This window comes from Urocitellus parryii, chromosome 7 (genome assembly GCF_045843805.1).
Source record: "Urocitellus parryii isolate mUroPar1 chromosome 7, mUroPar1.hap1, whole genome shotgun sequence".
Taxonomy (NCBI): domain Eukaryota; kingdom Metazoa; phylum Chordata; class Mammalia; order Rodentia; family Sciuridae; genus Urocitellus; species Urocitellus parryii.
In genome coordinates, this window is record NC_135537.1 from 126223982 (window position 1) to 126249238 (window position 25257).

General features: G+C 41.6%; 1 protein-coding gene across 1 annotated transcript in view; it reads right to left on the minus strand.

The window, feature by feature from the left end:
- Dnah9 (dynein axonemal heavy chain 9) overlaps positions 1 to 25257 on the minus strand; it is a 340627-nt gene that overhangs the window by 294612 nt on the left and 20758 nt on the right. The window contains exons 6-12 of the mRNA XM_026390513.2: positions 25021 to 25254; positions 15868 to 16035; positions 13410 to 13526; positions 10127 to 10277; positions 7410 to 7524; positions 3833 to 3901; positions 2183 to 2309 (exon numbers count right to left, since the gene is read on the minus strand). Of these exons, the coding sequence (XP_026246298.2) occupies positions 2183 to 2309; positions 3833 to 3901; positions 7410 to 7524; positions 10127 to 10277; positions 13410 to 13526; positions 15868 to 16035; positions 25021 to 25254 (981 nt within the window). The remainder of the gene's footprint in view (positions 1 to 2182; positions 2310 to 3832; positions 3902 to 7409; positions 7525 to 10126; positions 10278 to 13409; positions 13527 to 15867; positions 16036 to 25020; positions 25255 to 25257) is intronic.

Here is a 25257-nt window from a genome sequence, read left to right on the forward strand (position 1 = left end):
ATAATATACATGAAAAGTCACAAAATATGAATGTCCTATAGCATAGCAGTTCTACTTCTAGGCCTTTATCCTAAAGAAATAATTAAGAATGTATATGACAATAACTAGAGATGCTTATTATAGCACTATTTATATAAAGTTTTATCCAATGTCAGAAGTCAAGGGTTAGAAAATTCACTATTATTTTATGTCCAACTGAAGAAAAAAGAATTACCACTATTAAACTATAAGCACTTGTCAACTTTAGGGATATAAATATGTAAAAACAAATGTGCATCCTACATTCAATAAAAACAAATGTGCATCCTACATTCAACAGACTGATGAAACTGGAAAGTAATTTAAATAACCAATAATTGGGCATATAAAAATTTAAATATACTTTACATAAATTAAAAAAAAATAACCTAGACAATTCTCAGTCTGCACCCAGAAGGGCAGATCTCTAATCACGTAAGTGCATTACTGCTCATTCTTAGAAAGTAGCAAAGCTATGGCTACCCTAGTGGGATATCAAGGTTGACTACAGTTCTTTAGTTTGTTACGCTGCTGGCTGTCCCTTCTCAATTCCTATTGTAGTTTAGGTGTTTGTTTCCTCTTCCCCTTTCCTTTCTTTTCTCCATCCCCTCCCTTCTATTGCTTACAAACACATCCAAAGGCCCCAGACCTGCAATTCATACAGCCTGTTTTCAGCTCTGTCTATAGTGCCATGATGGTTTTTAGATATGAGGGATCTCCCAAAAGCTCATACGTGAGAAAATGCAAGAAAGTTTAAAGGTGACATGATTGGATTTTGAAAGCTTTAACCTAATCAGTGTAAATAAAGCTTTAACTTTAATCTTCTGCTAGGGATTAACTGGGTGGTAACTGTAGGCAGGTAGTAGGTGGGTGTGCCTTTGGGGTTCATATTGTCGTGGTGAGGACAGAACTCCCCCCATCAACCTGTGCTACTTGGTGGCCATGTCCTGACCTGTTTCCTCTGCCACATTATTGAACCATGATGTTCTGCCTCACCTCAAGCCCTGAGGAATGGAGCTGACTATCTATAGACTGAAATCTCTGAAATTGTGAGCCCCCAGTATAAACTTTTCTTCCTTTAATTGTCCTTGTCAGTTCTTTTGGTCACAGTGGTGAAAAAGCTGACTAAATCAAGTGCATTACCAGGGAATGTGCCACCAAGGCAGAAGTAGGTGCCTGCTCAGCTCAGTGCTGCATCTATATCTATATCTATATATACATGAGTAATGCAAGTCCTGGTTATTATTTTCTCCAGCATTAAGCTTTCTGTGGTTTCTAGTTTCTACGCTCCTAACCATATAGATCAGAGATGCCCAAATTCAGCACTATTGACACTTTGGGGACAAGTAACTCTTGGTTGTGGGGCACCATCCTGAGCATCATAGGAAGTTTAGCAGTATCCCTGGAGTCAGCTCATTAGATGCCATTGACACCCCCTCCAAATCTAACAAACCAAAATGATTTCAAGTGGACAAAATTATCCCAAGCTGTGAACCATTAATCCCATTTTCCCCCTAAAGTTACTCTTTAGAAATTTATCATATGTTATCTTATAAAGATAGAGCATGCTAAGACTCTGGATCCCACCTGTATGTGGGTTCTTTGAGGTGGAAACCAAGTCTTAAAATACAATTGGTGAAGCCTTCAGCATTTCGTCAGTGGCCTCCACATGCTATAAAGTATTCCAAGTAGGGTTTGAATGTTTGGTACCAAACCATTAGTGATATTTTGCAGTACATTTATGAGCCACGAAATGTCAATGGTCAGCAATGTCTCAGATGATGTCTCAGACCACATATACAACAGAGGTCCTATTGCTTAGTGATGTCATAGCTGTCTTAGCTTGTATTACTACACCCTGTGATGCACAATGACAAATTTGCCTAGTAATGCATTTCTCAGAAAGTATGTCATAAGCGACTCATGTCCATGTGTCTTATTATGTAAAATTAAAGCAAATATATTGATCAGCTCTAGAGAAAAACACGAACATTGATGACTTAAGAAACTATTACACTCTAAGATTCATCCCCCTCCCAAGAAATCCAGGGTGTCTATTCTTTTGAGCAAGTTTTGCATATTTTTATACCTTTTTGCCTTTCATTAGTAGAGTTAAAGGAAACTCTCCAGGAACTCAAAAGGAAGTTATTGCCTCTCAGCTGACCTGTGGGTTAAAGTTGACAGTGATCTGCTTCGTCTCTGGGTCACGTTGCAAAAGTGGTCTGGAAAGATTGTACTGTGACTTCTCTGCTACTGTACGACACCAGTCCTCATACAGTCTTGTCTCATATCTGCAATCATCAGAGACAACAGCCACCTCTTACACACCCTCCCAGCTCCCCAGCTTTTGGACATTCTCCAAAACACAAACTGAAGAAACTATTAATCACTGATCAGGCCACGCTGGGTCAGTTCCTGCATAAAACTAGTGATTTTGAATGGTGACTCAGCTTCAATCAGAGGAACATAGAAAGATTCCATGTGCTCTTTTCAGGGGGGATATGGGAAGTTATGATTAGTCTCAGTACATGTTGGAAGAAGGTCCAGGTAACATTAAGTTTCACACTAATCTTCGAGCAGCTCATGGACATTCATCATTCCGTCATTACATGTTGACCAAACATCTACTAGGCGTGGGCTTGGGGAATAAACAATGGTAATGAGACCAATCGTGAAGAACACAGATAAACAGATCGCTGTAATATAACGTAGTGAGTACAACCCTGGAGAATCGTGCATTGCATCAGGCATCTAATGTCACAGGCAGAGGACTGCAGAGAGAAAAGGAGCACATCAGGGAATGATCAGAGGTGGCACAATGAAGGGGGAGAGAACATTCCTGATAAAAGCAATGCTCGGCTGAAGGGTAGGGGCATGACTGTGTGCTGGGGACAAGGAGTAGATTGCGAGTCTGAGGCTGGATATGGTGAGAGGAAGGCAAAGGCCACATCATGGAGGGCTCTCTTCACATCAGGTTAAGGAAATGATGGGAACTACTGGAAGGTCTCTGTCTGAGGGGCAATGTGATGATATTATGGGATTGGGCAACGGTGTGGGCACTAAGGGGCACTCATCTGGAGGCAGGGAGAACTGTTAGAAAGCTGCTGCGTCAGTCCAGGGAAGTTCAGTCCCTTGTGAAGATGCTGAAGTTGGGAACAAGGAGGAGTGGAGATGCTTGAAGCTATTTTGGAGGTAAAGGGGTAGAGTATGGGTCCCTGGCAGGTGGAGGTGCCACCAATTGATTTGTGTAACACAGTGCTAAGAAAAATCAGGATCAGAATCATAATGTCTATCTTCCTACTTTCCCAAATCAGAAGATGAGACCAGGGGCTGTTTCTAGCCATTGCACCCCCCCAAAGACAGCTTTTAAAGCAAGATCAACTATGAACCTCTATAAAAGTTTCATTGATGCTTTCTCCATAAGAAGGATGCAGGAAGTATTTCTGGGGTTTATTTGCTCTCTGTGAAGCATGAACTATTGCATTCCACTTAGTGAGCAGTGGCTGTGATATTCCAGGACTCTCCTGGGAGTGCCGTGAGTGGCACCCCACTCTTTCTAGCTCTGCAGGGTTTCTACTCCAAGGAAATCTACACGGGAAAAGTATTTGTGTATAGAATACAGCAGCATTCTCCAGAGACCCTGTGCATTAACCCAGAAATACTGTACTCACATACATTGTAGCTATAACATAAAACACCGTGACATTTCAGAGCTTCTAAGGAATCGGTACAAACTTAGAACTAGCAAAAGGCCCTGTGTGGGGGGAGGGTATGCAATTTGCAGAACCATGTGATCCCCAAAGCTGCTGCTTACTTTTCCAGCAATGAGAGCATATCTTCATATTTTTGTATTATTCTCTTCCCTTCAGCAGATTCCATGCAACTGTGGGCACCCAGGAGAAAAAAAAATGAAACTGAATTAGAAGACGGTGAAGGAATTATCTCAGGAACAAACTGCATTTCTGCATCTCACAAAGAAGAATTTGTATGGCTTTGGGGGCTGATTCCCAAATACCCCTAAATGAGTTGACATTCTTCTTCTTCTTCTTCTTCTTTGACAGCCTCCTCAGGCCACTAGGGGGCAGCTGTACCTGCTAGAACACAGGTGGTCCCACAGGTGGTATGCATGTTTTGACCTTTCCTGCCCAGAACTCTCCAGACCCCTCATCTAGCTGAGTTAGTCATGCAGGAGGTAAATGAGGTCCCTCAAAATTATGAATAAAAGGGAAACTGAGCTATTAAAGAAAAATTCTAGATGCCATAGTTTTCCATATTTAAGAAACGATTAATTTAGCATTGTGTGTATATAAACATATGTAAATAACAATGTTTTATATATAATATTATATACAATATAATTATATATAATATATAATAATATTATATGAAACATCGTTTCATATTTAATATATATTTAATATATAATATTTAATATGTATAATTATATATAATATACAATATATAATATAGTATATAAAATTATATATAGTATAATATATAATAAAATATATATAATATAATATATATAATGATATTTTCCCTTCTCTAAAATCCATCCAGGACACATGATCAGAAACACTGATAATTCTTAATATATTTACATGAGGGTGCTACACACACCTCTCATCACCCAAATACATGCACACACAATGCACATATATTTGTGTGTGCACATAGACATACATGCATGTGCACATGTGTGCTCACACGCACTCAAAGATCTCTGCAGAAACGCTGAGGCCCACAGAGGAGTAAGCAGAGTCTAACCTGCCGCCCTGTTACCCATAACTGCTCCCTCTGCTTTTGACACTTGCTGCAACATGAAACAAAAGTCCAGCTCCTGGGAAGATGGATGAAGTATCTTGAATTTCCAGAAACTGTCACAGTAACTGTTTGGAGGTCTAGGTTTTTTGTTTTTGTTTTCTGTGCTGCTAGCAAAGTGAGGCAGCTTATTGTAATGATTCTTTAAAATTCATTTGCTCTTTAAACTATCACTGGGTTTCTTCAGATGATCCCTCACACCCACTGAAGGAGCACTGGGCTCCCAGTCATTCCATGCCCTTTTGTGGTGAATGAGCAGCAAGGAGAAGCAGAAGTGCTCCAGGCCAGGTGGACCGGCTCACACCTTGCTCTCACTTTACAAGCTGCAGGATCTCTGCAGGCCTCCCAATCCCTGGATGTCAATTTTGTATCTGAAAGAAAATGATGCAGAGAGAAATGAGGCTTCTCACATGTGGAATCTGGCAGTGGCTTGATGGGTCTGAGAAGCCACAGGAATCAGTCTAGCAAGATTCCCAGTAGCTACCACTTCCCTTCAGGGTGAGGACTCCACAACATTTTTAATAACTAATAAGTCTATGCTACAGAGTACATTACACATTTGAATTCATTTTTAAAGCAAATGGGAATTTTCATGAGACTTGTAGAGGTTGCCATAGTGTGCCACCCACAGCCCCTCTTGGAACCAGGCAGTCTGACCATTCCCTAAATTTCCCCAACCCCAGACTCCTATAGCCAGGTGTGTTGGCTGCAGAGGATGCACAACTGCCTCCTATTGGAGAATAGTTCTGCCAAAGATAGACACCTTGTTCAAGGTCAAGCCCTCCCCAGGAAACCTCACATCCAAGGACTAGCTGATGTAGGGGGTGCAGCAGCCAGACGGTTCTGAGGAACTGGTCCTCCCTGAAGGATCTGTTGAAGCCTTATTTGCAACTACACAGCAGTTCAGATTCTCCCTCTGCTCAATCCCTTTTCTCTTACTGCCTCACGGCTGCTATTTCTGAGAGCATCTTTGTCAGTAACTACACATGCCTGCTTTCTCAGAGGCAGACCAATGACAACTTTGCAGTCCATATTCCTGGAAGCAGCCCAAACATCCCTCCCTACCACATTCACTCCCCTCCACTTTAAGGGACATGTCTGAAAAGCATGAAGGATTAGCTGTGCTCTACTCCTGGCCAAACCAGAGACCCCTGGGAAGAGCTCTGGGCTAGAAGCACTAAAGACCCAGACGGATCTTTCAGTCGTCTCCTTGGCTGTCTCTAAGAACTTAGGTGAGTCACCTCATTTCTTTCTGCCTGTTTTCTTTATCTGCAGAATAAAGAGCTCGCCTAGACTGGGGCAGATGCTCCAAATGGCCACACACTGGGCAGACTTGGCCCACAGGCATGCTTTGTTAGATCTGTGCAGAGTTTGGGGAGAAATAGAATCCTTAATCATTTTAAAGTTCGATATTCAACACTAAAGATTTCCAGTTTTGCTGGGCACGGTGGTGCATGCCTGTAATCCCAGCAGCTTGGGAAGCTGAGGCAGCCAGCTTTAGGAACTTTGGGAGGCTCTAAGCCACTTAGTGAGACCCTGTCTCCAAATTTAAAAAAAAATAAAAGATAAAAAAGGCTGGGGATGTGGCTCAGTGGTTAAGCACCACTGGATTCAATCCCTGGCACCAAAAAAAAAAAAAAAAAAAAAGTCAGCTTCTATCCAACACTCAAGAATATAGGGGCTGCTTTTCAAGATGGTGATAATCAAATGGAGTGGTGGCAGCCCCCTGAGGACCCCATCCCACTCTCCCATACCCTCTGCCTCACTAGTTATTATGCCTCTTGGTTGCAGAAGGTCTTTACTCTCACTACCTGAGGGTCTCACAGTTCATCCTAACTTCCAAAAGCCTGTGATGCCTACAGCCAGTTCTAGTTCCTTTGCTTCTGTTGTGCTTGCCAAAGACAAGTGCTTTCAACACAGCCGAGTCTTTTAGAAAGAGGGATCAGAGAAAGACTTCCTGTACCTAGGGGGCATCCTAAGCATGATGTCTCAACTAACTATTCTCACTCCCTCCTAGTGGCCTCTAAGTATCTCAGTTTCTAGACCCAGCCACAAAACAGGCCCACAGTTTTGCATCCGGGTTACCATCAGAAGCACATCAAGAACTTGCTGAAGAAGCAGATTCACAGTCCAGGCCAGGCTCATATTCAGCAGGTAACAGGTGTGCTCTAGGGTGTTCTATTCAACAAGGTACTCACACCACAGTTTAGAAAGCACTGGCTTCATCTTCAGTAGCCTCAGCTGCAGAGTCATTGAGTCACAGAAAGGGAGAGATGTGCAAGACCTCCACAGAGCTTGAAATCCCTGCCTTATTTTCCTCTAGAAATGAATGTCACAGAGCAAAGCCTGCTAGACTGTGGTCGGTTAAGCCTCACTCAATACCAAGGGACCAGGAACTCAGTTCAAATGTATGAGTATCTTTACTATTTGGCTATAGGTACCTAGACCATCGTTGGAAATGGAAAGAAATAAAGATGGTTTTCATGCCTTAGGCAAGTGAGCAGCATTTCTACACTCAAAAAATGCACCACAGCAGGAACAAACCTGACATTCAGGAAGGAGATACTCACCGATGCGTGATGCGTTTGAAGTTGCCAAAGGGACCCTGGATACGTTGCCTCAGCTCCTGTGCCCAGCGGAGGCCCCCGGCCACAGCAGGCATGTTCTTGTGCACCGGGGAGAACCCTGGGGACATGGCACAGCCAGACTGAAGTGAGGCTACAGTCCCCTATAGCTCCCTCCACCCTGAGGATACTTCCTGCCAGTTACTTCGATATTGCTGCATCTACCTCCACACTAAGGTCACCTAGGCTTACACTGAGGAGTTCCTGCAAGCTCACTCGGTTCTGTTAAAGAGGAAAAAGAAACAACCCTGGAAAAAATATAAGAGCATCCGAGGACATGGGTTCCCTGCCCAGCCATTCTGATTTAATTGGTCTGGGTGCTTGGTCATAGGTGATTTTTTTAGAAGCTCTGAAGATAATTCTACCTCTAGAATTTGGTAGAGATAATCTCTCTACCAACAGGGTGGAGAGATACTGCTTTGAACAGACAACTCTCTCTGGGCCTCAGTTTTCTCATCTATAAAATGAGAATAATATCTTCCCTGCTTAATGAACTTGGAAAGTTTCCAGGAGAATTCAACAAGGTTAAGAATGACACAAGTCATGTGAATCATAAACCATCTGAGCAGGGTCGGTGCCACCTAGACACTCTGACTTTAGTTCATGTGTTATGTACATTTACCTATAATGACTTGTTAAGATTTACCAAATGTGAGATTTTATTTTTTTTTTAAATAAATGAACACAGTTTTCAACTTCCCTGGTAAAATGAGAAGATTGGCAACAATCCAATGCCAATTCTAACTAGCAATGGGATCCTAAGAGTGGACATTTCCTTTACTACTCCCTAATGTCTCACACTCAGCCCAGGGTCATTATTTTCACTTCCTGTGAGTCTTCATGATCAGAAAAATTCAAAGATGACCCCAGTGACCCTCATCCTTGCATTATCCTCTCCTCTTTAAGTGTGGATAGAAACTGTGGCCATGATAAGATGCTATCCCATGTCCATGTTACATTCTGGAGCAGAAGGAAGAGGATCTTGGGTGGACCTCACCTTATCAGGCAAATTGGTAACAACAGAGCTCTGGCAAGAGGTGGAAGAGGATGTCAGAGATTGGCAGCATGAGAGGGTTCAGTGTGCCATGGCTGGCTTGAAGATGAAGGTAGCTATCTAGTAAGAAATGTGGGTGGCTTCTAGTTTGGGGGAGAAGCTTCTGTTGGTAGCCAACAAGGTAGAGGAGATCTCAGACCTACAGTTACAAGCAACTGGATTCTACCAACAGGAATAACTTGGATAATAACTTTATTCCTCTGAGAACCTCCAGATGATAACTAAGCCTGGCCAACTCCTCGATGTCAGCCTCATGACGTAGAGCCAAGATCCCAGATACACCATACTGGACATCTGTCCTTCAGGAACTGTGGGCTGAAGAATGGGTGCTGCTTAAAGCTAATAACAGTTGTGCATATTTGCCACACAGAAACAGAAAACCCATATGGCTCCTGAAGAGTTTGAGTTCTCATACTCTGTTCTTGACTATAAGAAGTGAGGAGAGTTGTCCTACAGGAAGCTGGACCAACCAACTGTCTGAGAATGATTTCTTCAGTGTAGGCCATTCTTAGTGACTTCACTCTGAAATCTGTTTCTTAATCAAAATGGTCCTGGTTTTTAGCTACTTATAAACCTTAAACAAATTCCCATTGCCCACATAATAAGGTCTTTCAGATTCCTTAATGTGGGACTCAGAGCACTTCACATTGGGACTGCAAACTCCATGATTGAACTGCTCTCTCTTTGCATATTTTGTTTGGTTATAGGCAGTACTGGCTGATCATCTTCCACATTGTCTCATGTCTTTTCTTTGAAGCCCTTTGCCTCTTCCCCCTTGCTCTCAATCCCCCCAAATTTTAGGGCTCAGCTCCATACTCCTCTCCCATAGATTTACCTGGGAATCTCTCAGCCACAATTCACCTTGTTTTGTCCTTATCCATCAGGTGGAACACTATTCAGACCCTATGAACAACCGCCTTTCACTATTCATTATTTAATTAAATAGTTGATTATTCTTGATCATAAAATAACTAAGAATAAAATAACCATAAAATAGTTATGATTTTATCCCTTAAACCAGACTTGCCATTACACAGAGTGCCTGCAAAGAAATCTTGCAACCGACTCAAGAAATGTTTGTAAAGCTGAAACAAACTCACTCCTTTGACTTTCAAACAAATACAATAGGGCATTGAACTGTAATAAGAATGGAGACATCGCACCTCTGCAAGGTAACGAGCTGCCCTTTGTCAGGATCCTGCCGGTTTCTCCCACCAGAAGCATGGTTGCCATGGCAGTGGAAGGGATAAGAAACTTTTCTCTGGCATGTATAATCTATTGTGAATGGCTGGCAGTATGCTGAAGATTAATCAGTGTGGCAACAGTGTCAGGGGTCCACTCGCATGTGATGCCAAGGTCACTATGACGTTCAAGGTTTCACTGCTCTAACTCAGCCTGCCCATCTCAGCCCTAGATACAGGAAACCTACAGTGCACTGAACCCTGCCATCACTCAAGATGGTCTGGAATTTCAAGCAAAAGGGTCATGTTTGCCCTTCTTGGACAGTGTCATAGACCCATATATAGACATTTAACAAATATGAGGGGGATGCATTGAACCTTTCCTGTAACTGAACTTCCCTATCAAAACCCCTTGGTAACAAACATACCGAGTTCTGCCTCTTCCTGGATGTGCTGACTGTAGATGGTCCTCACCGCATCCAGCTCTTCACTGAACATTCCGATGAGGACGAGGTATTTATCTGATACATCCCGTGCTACCAGTGGTCTCTCCAGGAGGTTTCCTGCTATGTCTAGCAGCTGAAGAAGAAAAGGTCACGCATTAAACATTTCCAAGCTTCCATAAATCCTGCTTCTTGGTTTTTCCTTCCTATGTCTATTAATGCAAGAGGGGTGCACAATTGATGCAGAATCAGAGCAGTAATTATTAGTATGAGATTATTCCTACTGTTTCCCCTTTTCCTTTGCTTCTAAAATAGACGGACTCCGGTCTCTTGGGCTACCTACCAGACTCTCTTGTCTCATAAAAAATTGGAACAAAAGGAAAACTAAGGATGCTAGGAAGGTTAAATTGATCTAAAGGTCGAGGTTTTAAAAAGGTTAACTAATAACCTAAAACAGAAGAGAGGTGATCGTGGAAAAGAAAAGAAATGAGCTAAGAAGGTTGGGTTTGGGGAGAATATGTAGAGCTGAAAAGTGAGAGTGAGAGCCGGAAAAACATTGCAGAGAAGAGTTGCACTGAGAAAGGAGGTAATAGTTAAGGATAATTTGAAGATGTATTAAAACAGCCTCAACCCTCTGGTGCTTCCTGAAGCAGCCAAATCAAGAAGTGAAATGCATTTAATTACCTCTTGGCTCCTGGCTTGAGTTTCTTTGACTGTGAGGCTGCTCTGAGGCCAGACCATGCAGGATATCAGGTATATTTAGGACATACCAATACACCGCTTCTAAACTTGCCTTCCAGTATAGTCTCCCATCTCTATGGGTTCTTCAAGTCAGAGGTTGACCAGGGACAGGCAGTGGGTGTTAAAACCTGGCCTTTGACCTCGGTATGTGGTTCATTTCAAAAAAGGCGTTTTGTTTTTCTAAAATCAACTAAAGTTGAGAATACATGTGTCCACAGTTTAAAATATTTATTCTCTGACCCTGTGCAGAAAAATGTTTGCTAACCCTTGCTTTTAAGAGACACAGTGTCAAGGTTATATCCACGTATCTATCCTGGAAGCTGGGTAGACCCCATTTGTCTGAGACCTCATGCTCGTTCTGTTGCCACCTTATTTCACATTGGGACATTCTCATCAATTTTATCTTTACTGCCTTTCGAAGTCTAGAGCAGGAGAAAGAGTGAGCGTCAGGAGGTGACTGGCATGAATCAGAGAGGGTTTTGGATCTCCAGGACATGTCATAGGGAATGATCATGACATGCAGAGAAGAGCCCATATAGATGGGGGGTGCAGTCCTAGATCAGATTGGGGTGGGGTCAGTCCTGGGTCAGATATGTCTCAGTTCAGACAACTCAAAGGCCCTTCAATGATTCCAGTGCACTCTGAAGAGTTGATAAAGGTACCAAAGCTTTCCACTGAGGGATTAAAAACAGCTTTTCCTCAACAAAAATCACCTAGATCCCTGGTAGAAAGTAGTTGCTTCTTGAAGGAGGTATAAGAGAGTGGGTCTCCACTGAGTCCTGTGGCTCACATCTCCTGTTGGTAACGTGTAGACCTGTCAGCTGAGGAAGCCCTGCGGTCAGCCTACACTGTTTAACTCCTGGTCTTTAGCCTGGATGTACCTTGGCTGGCCATGACCTCTAAGGTACATCAGTGGTTGGATGATTGTACGGCAGTAACAGGGTTAACAGAAGTCAGAGGATCTCTCTGGTCAGCCCCAATTCCCAGAACCCTGAAAAAGCACTTATTTTCATGAAGTTCTATCCATTGGAACTTTTGCTTTGGCTGGAGGAGGAGAGAAGGGTTTTGACTTCTCGTTGGTGAGTTGGCCAACAAGGGAGATCAAAGCATGTGAAAGGGCCTTGGGAACCACCTTGGTCGGCCTCACTTTCTGTGGGCAGCTGAGCAGAGTCATGGCCAGAAGATAAAGAATCTGCTTTGATGAGAGTCTTTTGAGACTCCATATAAACAGTGCTGCTTTAGGAACAATATCGGGAAGAGCTCCCTCTTCTTCTACCCAGACTCTTCGATAAAATTTCAAGGATTAGAATTTGTAGAACCCAGAGAGATATGTTTTGGTCTACATGTACATATTTTCATGGTGGGAACCATCTAACAAGCAGTGGAAAGACTTCTTCAAACGCCTTCCTGGACAGATGAAGTTCCCCAGGGATATTATAGACATAGAGTAGAGACACACAATGATTTCATAGAGCCACTGGAGAATACATGGAAGGGCTCTATTGAAGATTTCTTGAAAGCTCTTGTTTAGAGGAATTCATATGAGTAGAATGGGCATTCTCAGTGCATGAATGGAGTTATGGTTTCAAAATTAGTTCAAGTGCTTGAAGAGGGACTCCTGGAAATTTTATTCAGTGAGTTATGAAAGATAAAGTGATTATTAAAGTTTACACACACACACACACACACACACACAGAGGCTAGTAAGACCTGGACTATTTTGGGTTACTTGATATTCCAAAATAGCACAGATTCATCCAGACAAGGTTTAAACTCTCTTACAATTGTCTCACTTATCATTTAGTCTCTATTTGGACATTTTCAGTGACCAGAAAGTAAACTACTTTTCAAAGAAGTCCATTCTACCTGAACGTTTTGAAGGATATCTCTGTCTTCTATTGAACCATCCTTTGTCTCTCTGTAACTTCCTCCTGACTCTAAAAGCCTCTTCAGGGTTTACATTAGATCTGTCCCATGTAATCACATCTTCCAGTCTCCCAACTCCACATACACAGTTGTGCAGCTATTAATGTCCTCACTCTCCTCAACCTTTTCCTCCGTATTCTCTGGGCCACCCGATCTGGACTAGATAGGGTGAGAGCACAGGTCTTATTCTGGTGACTGATGCTGGTCCTGTGATCTGTTACAGGATCATAGGTAAGTGGTTTGCTCTAGTTTGGTAGCACTGGCTAAACAGCCATGGTATTACAGAGCCATGGTCTCAAATGTGACCACAGTAGACTTTCTCACTTTTACTGTAGAAGGTGATAAAGTGTGGCGCTGAAGAGGGCATTGCAGAAGAAACTCTTTTTTAAAAAGTGTTTTCTAATGTCATGTTTTCAGAGAAGCATAAGTCATCAGTCTGACTCTGCACACTCCCTTGCCATAGGACGTTTACATCCCTATCTACCAGACAGAGAAGAAGATTTTTAGGAGCAAAATAGTTGGGATACTATCCTTACCATCCTCTGGTAAAGGCCAGGGGAGTATGGAGCCCGGGGGTGGCTTCTGTCCTACTTGTACAAACCTTAAAGGCATGCTCCAAGCCGGGTGTGTCATCGAAAGCTTGAATAAAGATGGTCCCCAATCTTTGGTCAAGATCTTCTACTCTCTGGTTAAATTCAGAGATGTCATTTTCAAATTCCTGAGGAGAGAAAAGTATATGTAAGAAAAACACCACTTTCTGAACACCGGTCCCACTATGGTCTTTACCATTAACCTTTGTGCTTGAATCAGCCATGCCAAAGGTTTACTTTATTTTTATTCCCTAGAATTCATTGTGCTATGACTTGGGATACTATCCTTACCATCCTCTGGTAAAGGATGGTCCATGTAGAGAGTTACCCTGTTATTGAAGCATTTTACCAACACACACTGGGCAAAATGGCAAAGGGAATCAAATGTGAGGTTGGGACCTTTATCCCCCTTTCTGTGCCCATCTCTTCCACATCCTGGAGCCCCTTCTCTCACCCACAACATCAGCTCATGCAACCCCACAATACATCACAACAGCAACATCCCAGCAATGGGGGCTATTCCAACATTACTGCCTACTGTCTTTTCTTCCCCAAGTCAAAACCCCATTTTTTGTGTGTGTGTGTAACCAAGTTAATCTAGCCATTAGAAAAAAAAAAAGTAAGCTAACTAAATGAATATATACTATTTCCTTTAAGTAGAACCTAATTGATTGAGACAGCAACTAGCCATTGTTGTGGAGATTGCTAAATTTAGCAAATAAAAACACTCAGCACCCAGTTGAATTTGAATTTCAAGTCAACAATGAAATTTTTTTTAAAAAATGTAAGTATAATCCAATTACTTTGTTGTGTCTGGCAACCCTTTTCTTAGAGTACAGCAACTTTCAGGAAAAATTTTGTTGGTTCAAAACTCTAATTTGTGCAATGACTGCTTGTAATGGTTTAAAAATAGTAACTCATATTTTTAAAAGTAGGAAAATATAGTATAGTTCTACTTTCTAAACCCAACCATGTTGACATGATGGTATGTTTCCTTACAATATTTTTTACCTGTTTCTGGGAGTTGTAAAATTTTATTTTATAGTTGCAAACACATAGTATTTACCCTGCTTTGAATTCCCTCATTCATTCATATTATCTCTCTCTCTCTCTCTCTCTCTCTCTCTCTCTCTCTCTCTCTCTTTCTCTCTCTCTCTCTCTCTCTCAATAATGGATTTTTTTTAAGTGGCATCTCTTGGGTCTGGATAACCAATATCTCTTGTCTGAAGTTATTCAGAGTAGACTACTATCCTAATTTCTCTTTCCTTTTCCTTCCCATTCTCTTGAAATTTCTTATCCATTGACTTTGTCTTTCTTTTTAGGAAATTCCATTCCCTATTTCCATACTGGCTCCTTTTCTGTTTTGCTCCTGGGCTTTAGAACCCATAGGTCTTCGTTTTTCAGAGCTACAGGTGGGATACCAGCTCTTGGTCTCACTCCTGGGAAACACATCCCTGGCTTTTCTTTATCCTCAGTGGGTGACAGTTTCACTTATTCTTCCCCAAGTCACTGATAAACTTCTGTCCAGGTATGCCTGAACTTTTTTTTTAAATTGATTTTTTAAAAAATAAATGACAGTGGAATGCATTCCAATTCTTATTACACATATACAGCACAATTTTTCATATCTCTGGTTGAAATATAAAGTATTTTGATACCAATTTGTGTCCTCATCCATGTACTTTGGATAATGTTCACTTAGCAGTTTCTGCTTCAAGCTTAAAACCTCCCCCCACCCATACTTTTATTGAGGTATAATAGGCAAATTAAAAATTGTACATGTAAGGTATAGAACTTGATGCTTTGGTATGTTACACACCTTAAAATAAACACAACCAAGCTTTAGCATATCGATCACCTCATGTAGTGACAGAGTTACCATTTTCTTCTGTGTGTGTATGTATGCAGGATGGAGGGTAAGTACCCTTGAGATCTACTCAGAAAATTTTAGGTACACAGTAGATGATTGTTGACTATCATTACTTTGTACATTAGATGTCTAGAAATCATTCATCTCTCATAACTGAAACTTAGTACCCTTTGACTAGCACTTTCTTCCTATAGCCAGTAGAGACCTCTGTTCTCTGTTTCTGAGTTTGACTGTTTTAGATTCCACCATGAGTGAGATCATGCAGTATTGGTTTATTTTATTTAGTTTGAAGCCACATGGTGACCACAGCTTCCATTGTCATTTCCACACCCAGCTAGCTTAGTCTGGAGCAGTGAATGGTGGAGAAAGGCACTTTCTGATCTTTCTCCTAGCACAAACAATAATTAGGATCTCTTTAATAACACAGGAATAATAATAATAATTTCTCCAGATACAAGCAGTAACTGAGAAAACCACTAGAACACAGAGGCAAATAAAATGCATAGGAAAAAAAAAATGAAAGTAAATGCCAGGACCTTATGGGCTAAAGGCATCTGAGACAGGGACAAAGCTTGCAGGTTAGCCCCTCTGAGCCCTACCATGTTTGAGGGGTCCAAGAAGTCATAGGAGCACTCTGAGAAGACCTTGTACATCTCTTGAAATTCCTCGTACATTTGCTGGACCTGCTGACCTAAGGAATTCCCTCTGATGCCACTAAACTCAAGCTTTCCCAGTTTGTGGAAATCCAAGGCAGTCTTCAGAAGATCCTATGAGAACAATGCACAAATGAGTTAAAGTCATCATCATTATCATCATCCTCACAACCATGGATGGGGAGAGCTGGAAATGATATGGGGGTGGGTGGTGGTTGCTTAGGAAAATGCGATGCCTGATTAGTTTTGTAACCTTATTATTAGATTGGGTTGGTAAAAATAACTCCTAGTAAAACTCGTTTACAATCCAAAAAGAAAGTGGAGATAGATAAGATTCGCAGACACCAAGATAAATAAGGGAATGCATGCTTCAACTTTTCTCTTTGGGCTCTAGAATAAATTATAAAACATAATAATCACACAACCACTTCATGATTGATGGATTTACCACCAATTTTTATTTAAAAAGTCAATTTTGAATGGCTGTTATCTCCTTCTAGAATGACAGTTAAGAGGATATGGACGGGAAAGCAGACCCTCCAAATGGTTCAAAGGACACGTACACAGGGTAACATCAGCCTTCTTAGCAATGCCTTCTGCCAAGCAAAAAAAAAAAAAAAAAATCTCTTGAAGAGCATCTTTGCCCAGCATCTGCAGCACACTGTGCCATGGCACCATAGGGAACAGAAGTCACTCACTCATCCTTTCTTTTTTGGGTTTCTTTGTCTTTTACAGGATAACAGTAATATATTAGGGCATGGTTGTGAGAGCTAAACCAGTTAATGCAGCCCTAGGATTTAGGCCATAGGTGGCACACTGTATATGTTACCATCACTATTGCTGAAATGGCAGCATCCCCAGCTCAGAAGGAAATGACAGGTGGGTAACACAACCCAGAAGCCTTGGGGACAGGTTCCTCTGCTGATACAAAAGCCTCCTGAGCATGTCTAAAAGCACAGGTTGATTTTATCCCTCGTGAGTACCTGTCTAAAATCACAAAACCTCCAAACCGAGATACATGTACTGGCAGGACTTCCCATCTATGCACAGGAAGGACGAAGGTTAAGGTTACCTTTGTGTCGTTTGGGTAAACATTTTGTGTAGACCCCTGGGAGGGGGTCCTGTACCTTGAGGAGGTTGGAAGGGCAGGAACAGAGTATGCTAAGACACCGATGCTGGACAATACAGTAGGTCCTGGTAGCAGTCTAGAAAATCCCCACAGCCAGTGGCTATGGTACGATTGACCAAAGGAGCTGCTTAGCTCCTTTCTCTCTCTGGGACACCAAGTCCAACAGCAGTGACAGAGTCACTGGATGTGAGGAGAAGTGGCTGATTGTTTCCCCCCCACTTTTCCCAGGGGATTACCCATGAAGCCTTAGGCAGACATCAAGTACTCCACATTTTTGCTCAGCTATGTTGGGGATGGTCATCATCAAGCAGCTAGAAAGGGCTGAGGGAGTGGTAGTGTATGGGAAGGTCAGAGAGAAGGGAGGAGGATACCGCCCAAGGAAGAGAAGATGTACATTAGAACTGGGGCTCTTGCTAACCTTGGTAGAGGATGGAGTAGTTGCTATTTTAAAATATTAGAAGGAAACATGGGGAAGCACTTCAACACATTGGTATGGGCTACATTTTTTTTTTTTTGGATAAGACTCTCAAGATGCAGAAAACAAAAGCCAAAATGGAAAATGGATTATATCAAAGTAAGAAGTTTCTACATGGCAAAGGATACAATCAACAGAGAGACATAAGGGGAGAAAATGTTTGCAAACTTGTTCATCTGACAAAGCATTCATATCCAGAATATACAATATGTATAATATATTTTCTTATATAATGTATATAACAAAACCTCAAATGATGAAATAATAAATTGGATAAAGGGTATTTCTTCTCAAAAGCAGAAATTCAAGTGACCGATTCATTTATGAAAAAAAAAATATGCTCAGTTTCATCAGGTATCAGGGGACTGTGAGTCAAAACCACAATGAGATATCATCTCACCCCCGTTAGAATGGCTGTTATCCAAAAGACACACAAAAAAATAAATGCTGGTGGGGATGTGGAGAAAGAAAATGCTCATGCACCATTGAATATAAATTAGCATAGCAGCTATACAGAACAGTATGGACGTTTCTCATACAAATGAAAAAAAAAAAAAGATCTATCACATTATGCAGCTATCCCACTTCTGGGTATCTACCCAAAGGAAATGATATCAGCATATCAAAAAGACACCTGCATGCCCATGTTTGTTGCTGCATTATGCCATTCACAATAGCTGAAATATGGAAGCAGCGGAGATGTCCATCAATGGATGAATAGATAAAGAAAATGTGGTATAAAATTTTTTTAAAAAATGATATCTTATAATTTGCAGAAAACATAGAACTGGAGGACATTATGTTAAGTGATATGAGTCAGATGCAGAGAGACAGGAATGCCATGTTCTCTCCCACACGTGGATATCCAAAAAAAGTTGGTCATAATGTACAATAGTGATTACTAGAGGCTGGGAAGGATGTGGGGAGGGGGAAGTGGGAGTCATATTAAAGGTACCCACACAGAAGTCGATATAAATAGTAATTTCTAGTATTCTACAGCACAGTTGTGGTGACTATAATTCAAAATTATCTATCATAGGTTATGAGTAAGCAGAAGAGAAGAACTCAAAGGCTCCACACAGAAAGCAATGGTAAGAAGACGGAAACATTCATTACCTGATTTGTTCAGTACATATTGTATAATGTATTGCAATATTACACTGTTCCCCATAGATGTGTATAATTATCATGAGTAAATCAAAAATAATTTAAAATGTTTAAAGAGAAGGAAGCGTTAACTATCCTGACTAGATCATTACACACTGTATACGTGTACTAAATTATGACACTGTTTCCCATAATTTTGTATGATAGAAATAATAAAAATACCTAAAAAATATGTTCAACTTTATGTAGTAGGAAGAAAACTGAAGTGAATTTTATTTGAATGAAATCGACAGTCATCAAATCTCTCATAATGTTGTGAACAACCAATAAAAAAAATAAAATTAAAAAATAAATAAATAAAAAAAGGGCTTAGTTGTCATTGGTTTTACAGGAGAAAATTGTACTCATTCTTCACAAATGCATAAATTTGTCAATTTCAGTTTTTATGAAATACTATCTGACCCTTTTAAAAGAAGAATTTATCCATTTTATATGTTTGTTTACATCAGAAAGCAAGATGAGAATTTTGTCATACTATGACGAACACTTGAAACATGGTCTTGGATGGTCAGTGAAAGGTGTTTCATGTCTCATCTAACAGGTAAATTGTAGATATTAGAGAGATGGTTAATATTCTACCTTTAGAGAAAGCTTCGTTGCTGAAAATAATGTTATCCTAACTGAACAAGCATGGGGGGGGATGACCCATTTATTTAGGGCTCAATTAAAGGTCTTTGGGCTTTTCTTATTCTCCCCCTTTCTACCATTCCCAGAATTCTCCATCCCTTTCTCTGATTTTATAATTTTTTACCCATGATGGTAGTAAATATATGAAATTCATTACACACTATACCCAGGATGAAAACATCATCCTTGGGAGACAACAAGTGGCACTGTAGATAAAGCCTGGGATCCGGGGGCCAAAAAAATCTTATCACACTGTGGCGTTTTAATATAATAACATTATATTACACAATTTGCTTATTTTCTATCCATGTTTCTGGGTGGGTTGTAAATGTCCCAAAAGGGTCCCGGTATCACCAGTGCCTGGCAGAGTCCTGGATGCTGAACAAACATTTGCTGAATGAACGGGTGCCTCCCCATGGTGCTCTGACAGAGCGGCACCCATCCGGAAGACTGCTGAAAGGGTGACAAAGCACCAAGGAACCAGGGCCTCTGAAGAGCGGTTGGTGAAAACCAGGAAAGTGAGATTGGAGGAGAGGAACACAAGGCTAGGCCTTTGGATGTCAGAAGGGCCCTTGACTAGTTCAAAGAACCTTCTGCGGACCCACTTTCATTCAACAGTTGAATGAAAGCCGAGGAGCAAAGGAGACAAAGAAGTAGATCTGGTCTCACCGTGAGGGTTGAACCCATGAGATTTCTGATATGTGATGGTTTTCACTTGCGAAAAAAAAAGATGACAATTTCCCGTGGCTTCATTTAATCAAAAGGAACCATCTAGTGCCTAAACATGCCCAACCTTAGAATGGGTTGCTGAGAGAAGGAGCAAGCTCCCATCAATGGATGGGCTCTAGCAGAATTTGACAGTGGTGTATTGTAGAAAAATATTCTGAGGCAGGTGGGAAATTGCCTCACCAGTGTAGACATAGATTTATCCTACTGATCCTGGCTAACCCTCTGATTCTTCAATGACTTAGATGTCAACTTTTTCCCCCACTGGTTATTTAAAAGTTCTCAAAAAAAAAAAAATGTGTGAAGAGCAAATTTAAGCCCATAAGAGGTTTAAAAAATATTTTAACATAACCATTTTTATTCATGATGGTAGTAAATACATGAAATTCATTCCACTGTACTCAGGATGAAAACATCGTCCTTGGGAGAGAACAAGTGGCATTGTAGATAAATCTTGAGATCGCACCACCCTGTTTCTGCCATTTACTAGCGATGTGGCTTCAAGGGAGACACTTGACTTTTCTACAGCTCCCTTTCTTTTCTTGTAAGTGGGGACAATAATATTCAACCTGCCATGGGGTTCCCAAGTTACATGGAAAGTATCTTTTATGGGACTGCAATAAATGGTAGCCATTATACTTAATTATGATCTTCCTGATGTCAGTAGGAGAGGTTGGTAGATATTAGATGCATAGCAGATTATAAAGGGGGTCATTTTGTCGCTCCTTTCAAAATAGACATCCTTAAGAGCTCTGGGATTCCAGGTGGCTCACTGGACTGATTGGGTCCTATTCCTACGAAAAACAGCACAATATTTAATGGTGGTGGCAAGTGGAGGGTGACTGGGAGGGTTCAATTCGGGCTCTGGCCCATGAAGTGAAGAATCCACATCAGGTATAATGGCAAGCTCCACCAACAGCAATCCTATTCTCGAAGGAGAGGTCACGCTGCCCGTCTTAAAAGAAATGTCTTCAGAATTCATTAAGGGAGAGCACAAAGCAGACATTCACAGATGAAAATCTCAAAAGGTCATTTGGAAAAAAAAGACTGTTTTCTTTACCTCTCGACTGCCACCGACCTTAGGCGGCTAATGGTCTTATCTGCGACCACGTGTACAAGCTGGGCTAAAAGGGAAGCCAGTCCAATTAGGCTGGGAATGAAAGGAGGCTGAGGAGTGGTTGGAGATGGAGGAAAGAGCAAAAGGAAATGTGGTGTGTATTAGGTCAGCTTATTACCTATCTCCCTGCTAATCACTTTGCATAGAGCCTCAGCAGGAAATCATTTAGTCTCCAAGTGAAACACAGCTTTAGAGCAATTTTATAATGAAAGAAGTGAGAGTTCTCTCCAAGCTGCTTACTGCATTGTTTGCAGGGAAGAGGCTGCAGGCAGAAACATAAACAGGGGATCTGCAGAATCTACAATATTATGGCACAAAAATGAACCCGGTGTGTGTGTGTGAGTGTGCACTCATGCGGGTGCTTGCCGGAGCTTCTGTGAGAAGCTAGATCATGGAAGAAACCCAGAGGCAACCGAAATGTCTCTTTTTCTTCAATTTTTTTTGTCCGTTGATTCAAATGGCAAAAATTTTAAATACTTCTGGGATTTCCTTCGGAAGTCGTAAAATCGAAGAAGGCTGTTTCGTGGAATGGGAATCATAATTTTACCTGAATGACCTATTTAGGTAAGAAGACCTGGAAATCATAAAAATAGGGTGCAAAAGAGCAGAATGTATAAGGATAGAATGAAACTATGAAGCTAGTTTGAGATCTTCCAAATGGGAGGGAAGAAAGGGAAATAGACCTTTATAACTCCCTGGAAGATATCAAAAGTTTGGTGAAAAGACCACATGCCCTAGCTGGGGTAAATATTGTAGATAAATCACTCTGAGCCATGCGATAGCGGAAGAGTTAACTTACATATCGGATTTAATTGTGCTCGCTTGTTAAAGTAAAGGCATTGAGAACTAACTCTTATGATGATTGTAAGGATACAGACTGTGGAAGGAGAGAGGCTCTTGAAATATACTACTTCTTCATTTTCCTATTCTTTCTAACCTCCAGGAGAGTGAGCTGTCTCGGTGATTAGTTATCAAGACAGGAATGAGGAAGAGATTGGCATCCTGAGAATGCAATTAGTCCACATACCGCAGACCTGTTGGAAACTGTTCAGCAATATAACACCCTTCCTTCGAAGCAGCACCTTCTGGCCCCATCCACCTTCATTTACTGAGCACCCAGAAGGGAAGAGTGGACCCGCACATCAAAAATTATCTTATGGAAAAAAAAACAACCAAAAAAGTTAAAAGCATCACAAATCAGGGGAAAAAAGTGGGCGAAACATGGAGATGAAAAACCAGCCTTTCACAGTATAACCTCTTGGTTTGAGCACGCACAGAGCAGGGCTCTAACGACATTGATGTCATTTCTTCATTTGGCTCCATGTATTTATTACTTGCAGTTACCTTCATCTCTGTGGTCATCCATTGTATTAGAACAGAAGACGAGGATGACTAAATTCATGCTAATTCTTGCTGGAGAGAAGCAGATTAATCCCATTTCAAACAGGCATCGATCACGGTGATACACAGAATGTTAACTAAAGGGCTACATGAAATATGCCAGGAGACAATCGATCGTCCCCTGTCCTGCTGCACTGAGCTTAGGGACTGAGAAGGGAGGAGGAGGGAGGAGGGAGGAGGGAGGAGGAGGGAGGAGGGAGGAGGGAGGAGGAGGCCTACAAAGGGCAAGGGGGATGAGTCTCTGCCAATGTGTGGGAGAGGAAAAATAGGGGAAATGGTGGCGCTGTGCCCACGAGCAAAAAAGTAAACTTCAGAGAGACAGAGAGCATGGTGGCATTCAATTCCTCCTTTAATTAAACTGGGGCAACTGCTTTTTTATGCATGTGTGCCCTTGATTCCAAAAAAAAAAAAAAAAAGCAGCCTGAGAGTGAGCTATTGTGAGGGTAATGATTCCCGCAAGGCTGGTGGCGGTCTCTGCTTATGTTTACTGAATATACCCAGTAGATTAGGTGCCCTAATGTTAGAATAGCTGTCTATATGCAAAGTCACATCATTAGCATGTGTGCACAGGGCCTGAGGACTCTGCCCAAGCAGTCATTCTGAACCTTGCTCTCCCACCATCCCAGGGCCATTCTCAGGGCTGGACAGAGGCGATTATTCCTCCTCCGTGATCAGTGGAGGCCAGGGGCAGGCTGGAGTCCAGTATCCATCACCTTAGCTAAACAATAGCAAAGGAACTGATGCAAGAGATGAGGGGAATAAAGAGTGGAGGAGAAGGAGAGGAGAGCACACCAAGACCTGTGCTGCAAACAGCTGTGAGAAAAGGAGGCATTTTAGGATGGAGCTGGATATCAATTATTTATACTCTCCAGGATCCCGATGGAGGATTCAAGGTGTGTCTTTCAAAAACCTAGCTTTGTCTCATACATTTTCTGTTTTAAGCCCTTCCCCACCTTCTTTTCCTGGTAATTTCTTTCTCTAGTCTCAAAATTGATTTCCTCTTGTGCACCTGCTTTTGTTTGTTTACATGTTTGTTTGTTTTCTTCAAATTGCCACAGGGTGGGGCCCCTTCTTTCTTGCTGCCCATAACTCATCAACTATGGGCATCATCCTCCGCCAAAGTCCAATCGGCAGATCTGTAGTAGTAAGATGTTTCTCACTTGCGTCGGGATTCACTACTTTTGGAATTTTTAGACCCCACTGGAGGGTGTGAGGTTGGGGGAAGACTCAAAGCAGCTGATTTGTGGGCTTGGCCCATTAGAGTCAACTTTTTTTTTTTTAATGGTACTCAATACACCTCACTGAAGTTTCCTGATTCTAGGTTTTTCTTCTCCATGAGCCTGTCTCCCTCCTCCCATTGATGACTGTAGGTCCAGACAGTTCTTATAGGCAAAACCACCTTTCAGTCATCTTTGTATCCCAGTACCTAGCTCAGTGCCTGCAGCTTGGTTATGCTGGATCTGTATTTTTAGAAATAAAATGATCAGACTCCATAATATTCTCTTATCCTTATCATCCCACGGTCTTATTTTGCTCATCCACAACTCCTTCTCAACACATCTTCTTTACTCCAAACCTCTGCTAATCATAGTTGGGAACACGATTCTAATTCCTTCTCTTGGTTATTGTCCTTATCATGAATTTGGCCTTGAATGGATCAAACCAGGATAAAAGTATGTATTTCACTTTTTATTCCCATCATCCTCCCGCCAAAGTCCAATCAGCAGATCTATATTTGTAAGATGTTCACCATACTAAATTCTGAAGATTGAAACAATTAAAGAAAACCTTAGTATTTGAATTAAAAGTCACATTTTTGGACAGGGAGGGTGGGTACCAGGGATTGAACCCAGGACAATTTAACTACTGAACCCCAGCCCTAGCCCTTTTTTGTATTTATCTAGAGACAGGACTTTGCTATGTTGCTGAGGCTGGCTTTGAACTCATGATCCTCCTGCCTCAGCCTCCATAATCAGGAGAAAGACAAATGTGCATACAAAGTGTGTTTCTAACTTGTATAGGGATTCACTACTTTGGGGATTTTTAGACCTCACTGGAGGGTGCAGGTTGGGGGGAAGAGCTCAAAGCAGCTGGTTTGTGGGCTTGGCCCATTACACCCAGATCTGCTCACTTTCATTTCACACACTTGATGTACCAGTTCAAGTTTATTTGAAGCAAAGTTTAAAGACGATGGACAATCTGAAAACCAACTGGATTAGCTGACTGATTCCTTGGGTCTTCTTCCTAAATGGGTCTATGATCAGAATTTTGTAAACTTCTGATAGAATCACTACTACATAATGATCAATCCAAGTGACAGCTATTTCTCCAACCCTCCTTATGGGTCCTTCCAACCAATGGAGGGCTGGCCATCAGTTGTGTTCCCTTAGTATACATTGAGGTCCCTGGACTTACTTCTCTATGGGGCTGGGGGCTGAGGTGAATGGATGTACTCACTGCCACCACGTACAGTCGGCCCAGGAAGCCATCCAAACGCACAAACACCAAAGAAGACTGAAAATCCCACTCCTTGACTTCCTCATTCTCCTTGAAGTAAGTATGGAGATTCTCCCTTCTGTCCTGAAATTCCTGCTTGAAGGAGCGCAAGGTGTCTGAGACCACTTGCAGTTTTCTCTGACTTTCTTCCACCTCGATTCTCAGGAGGTCTTCTGGACTGAGGTAATTAGAGGCCTA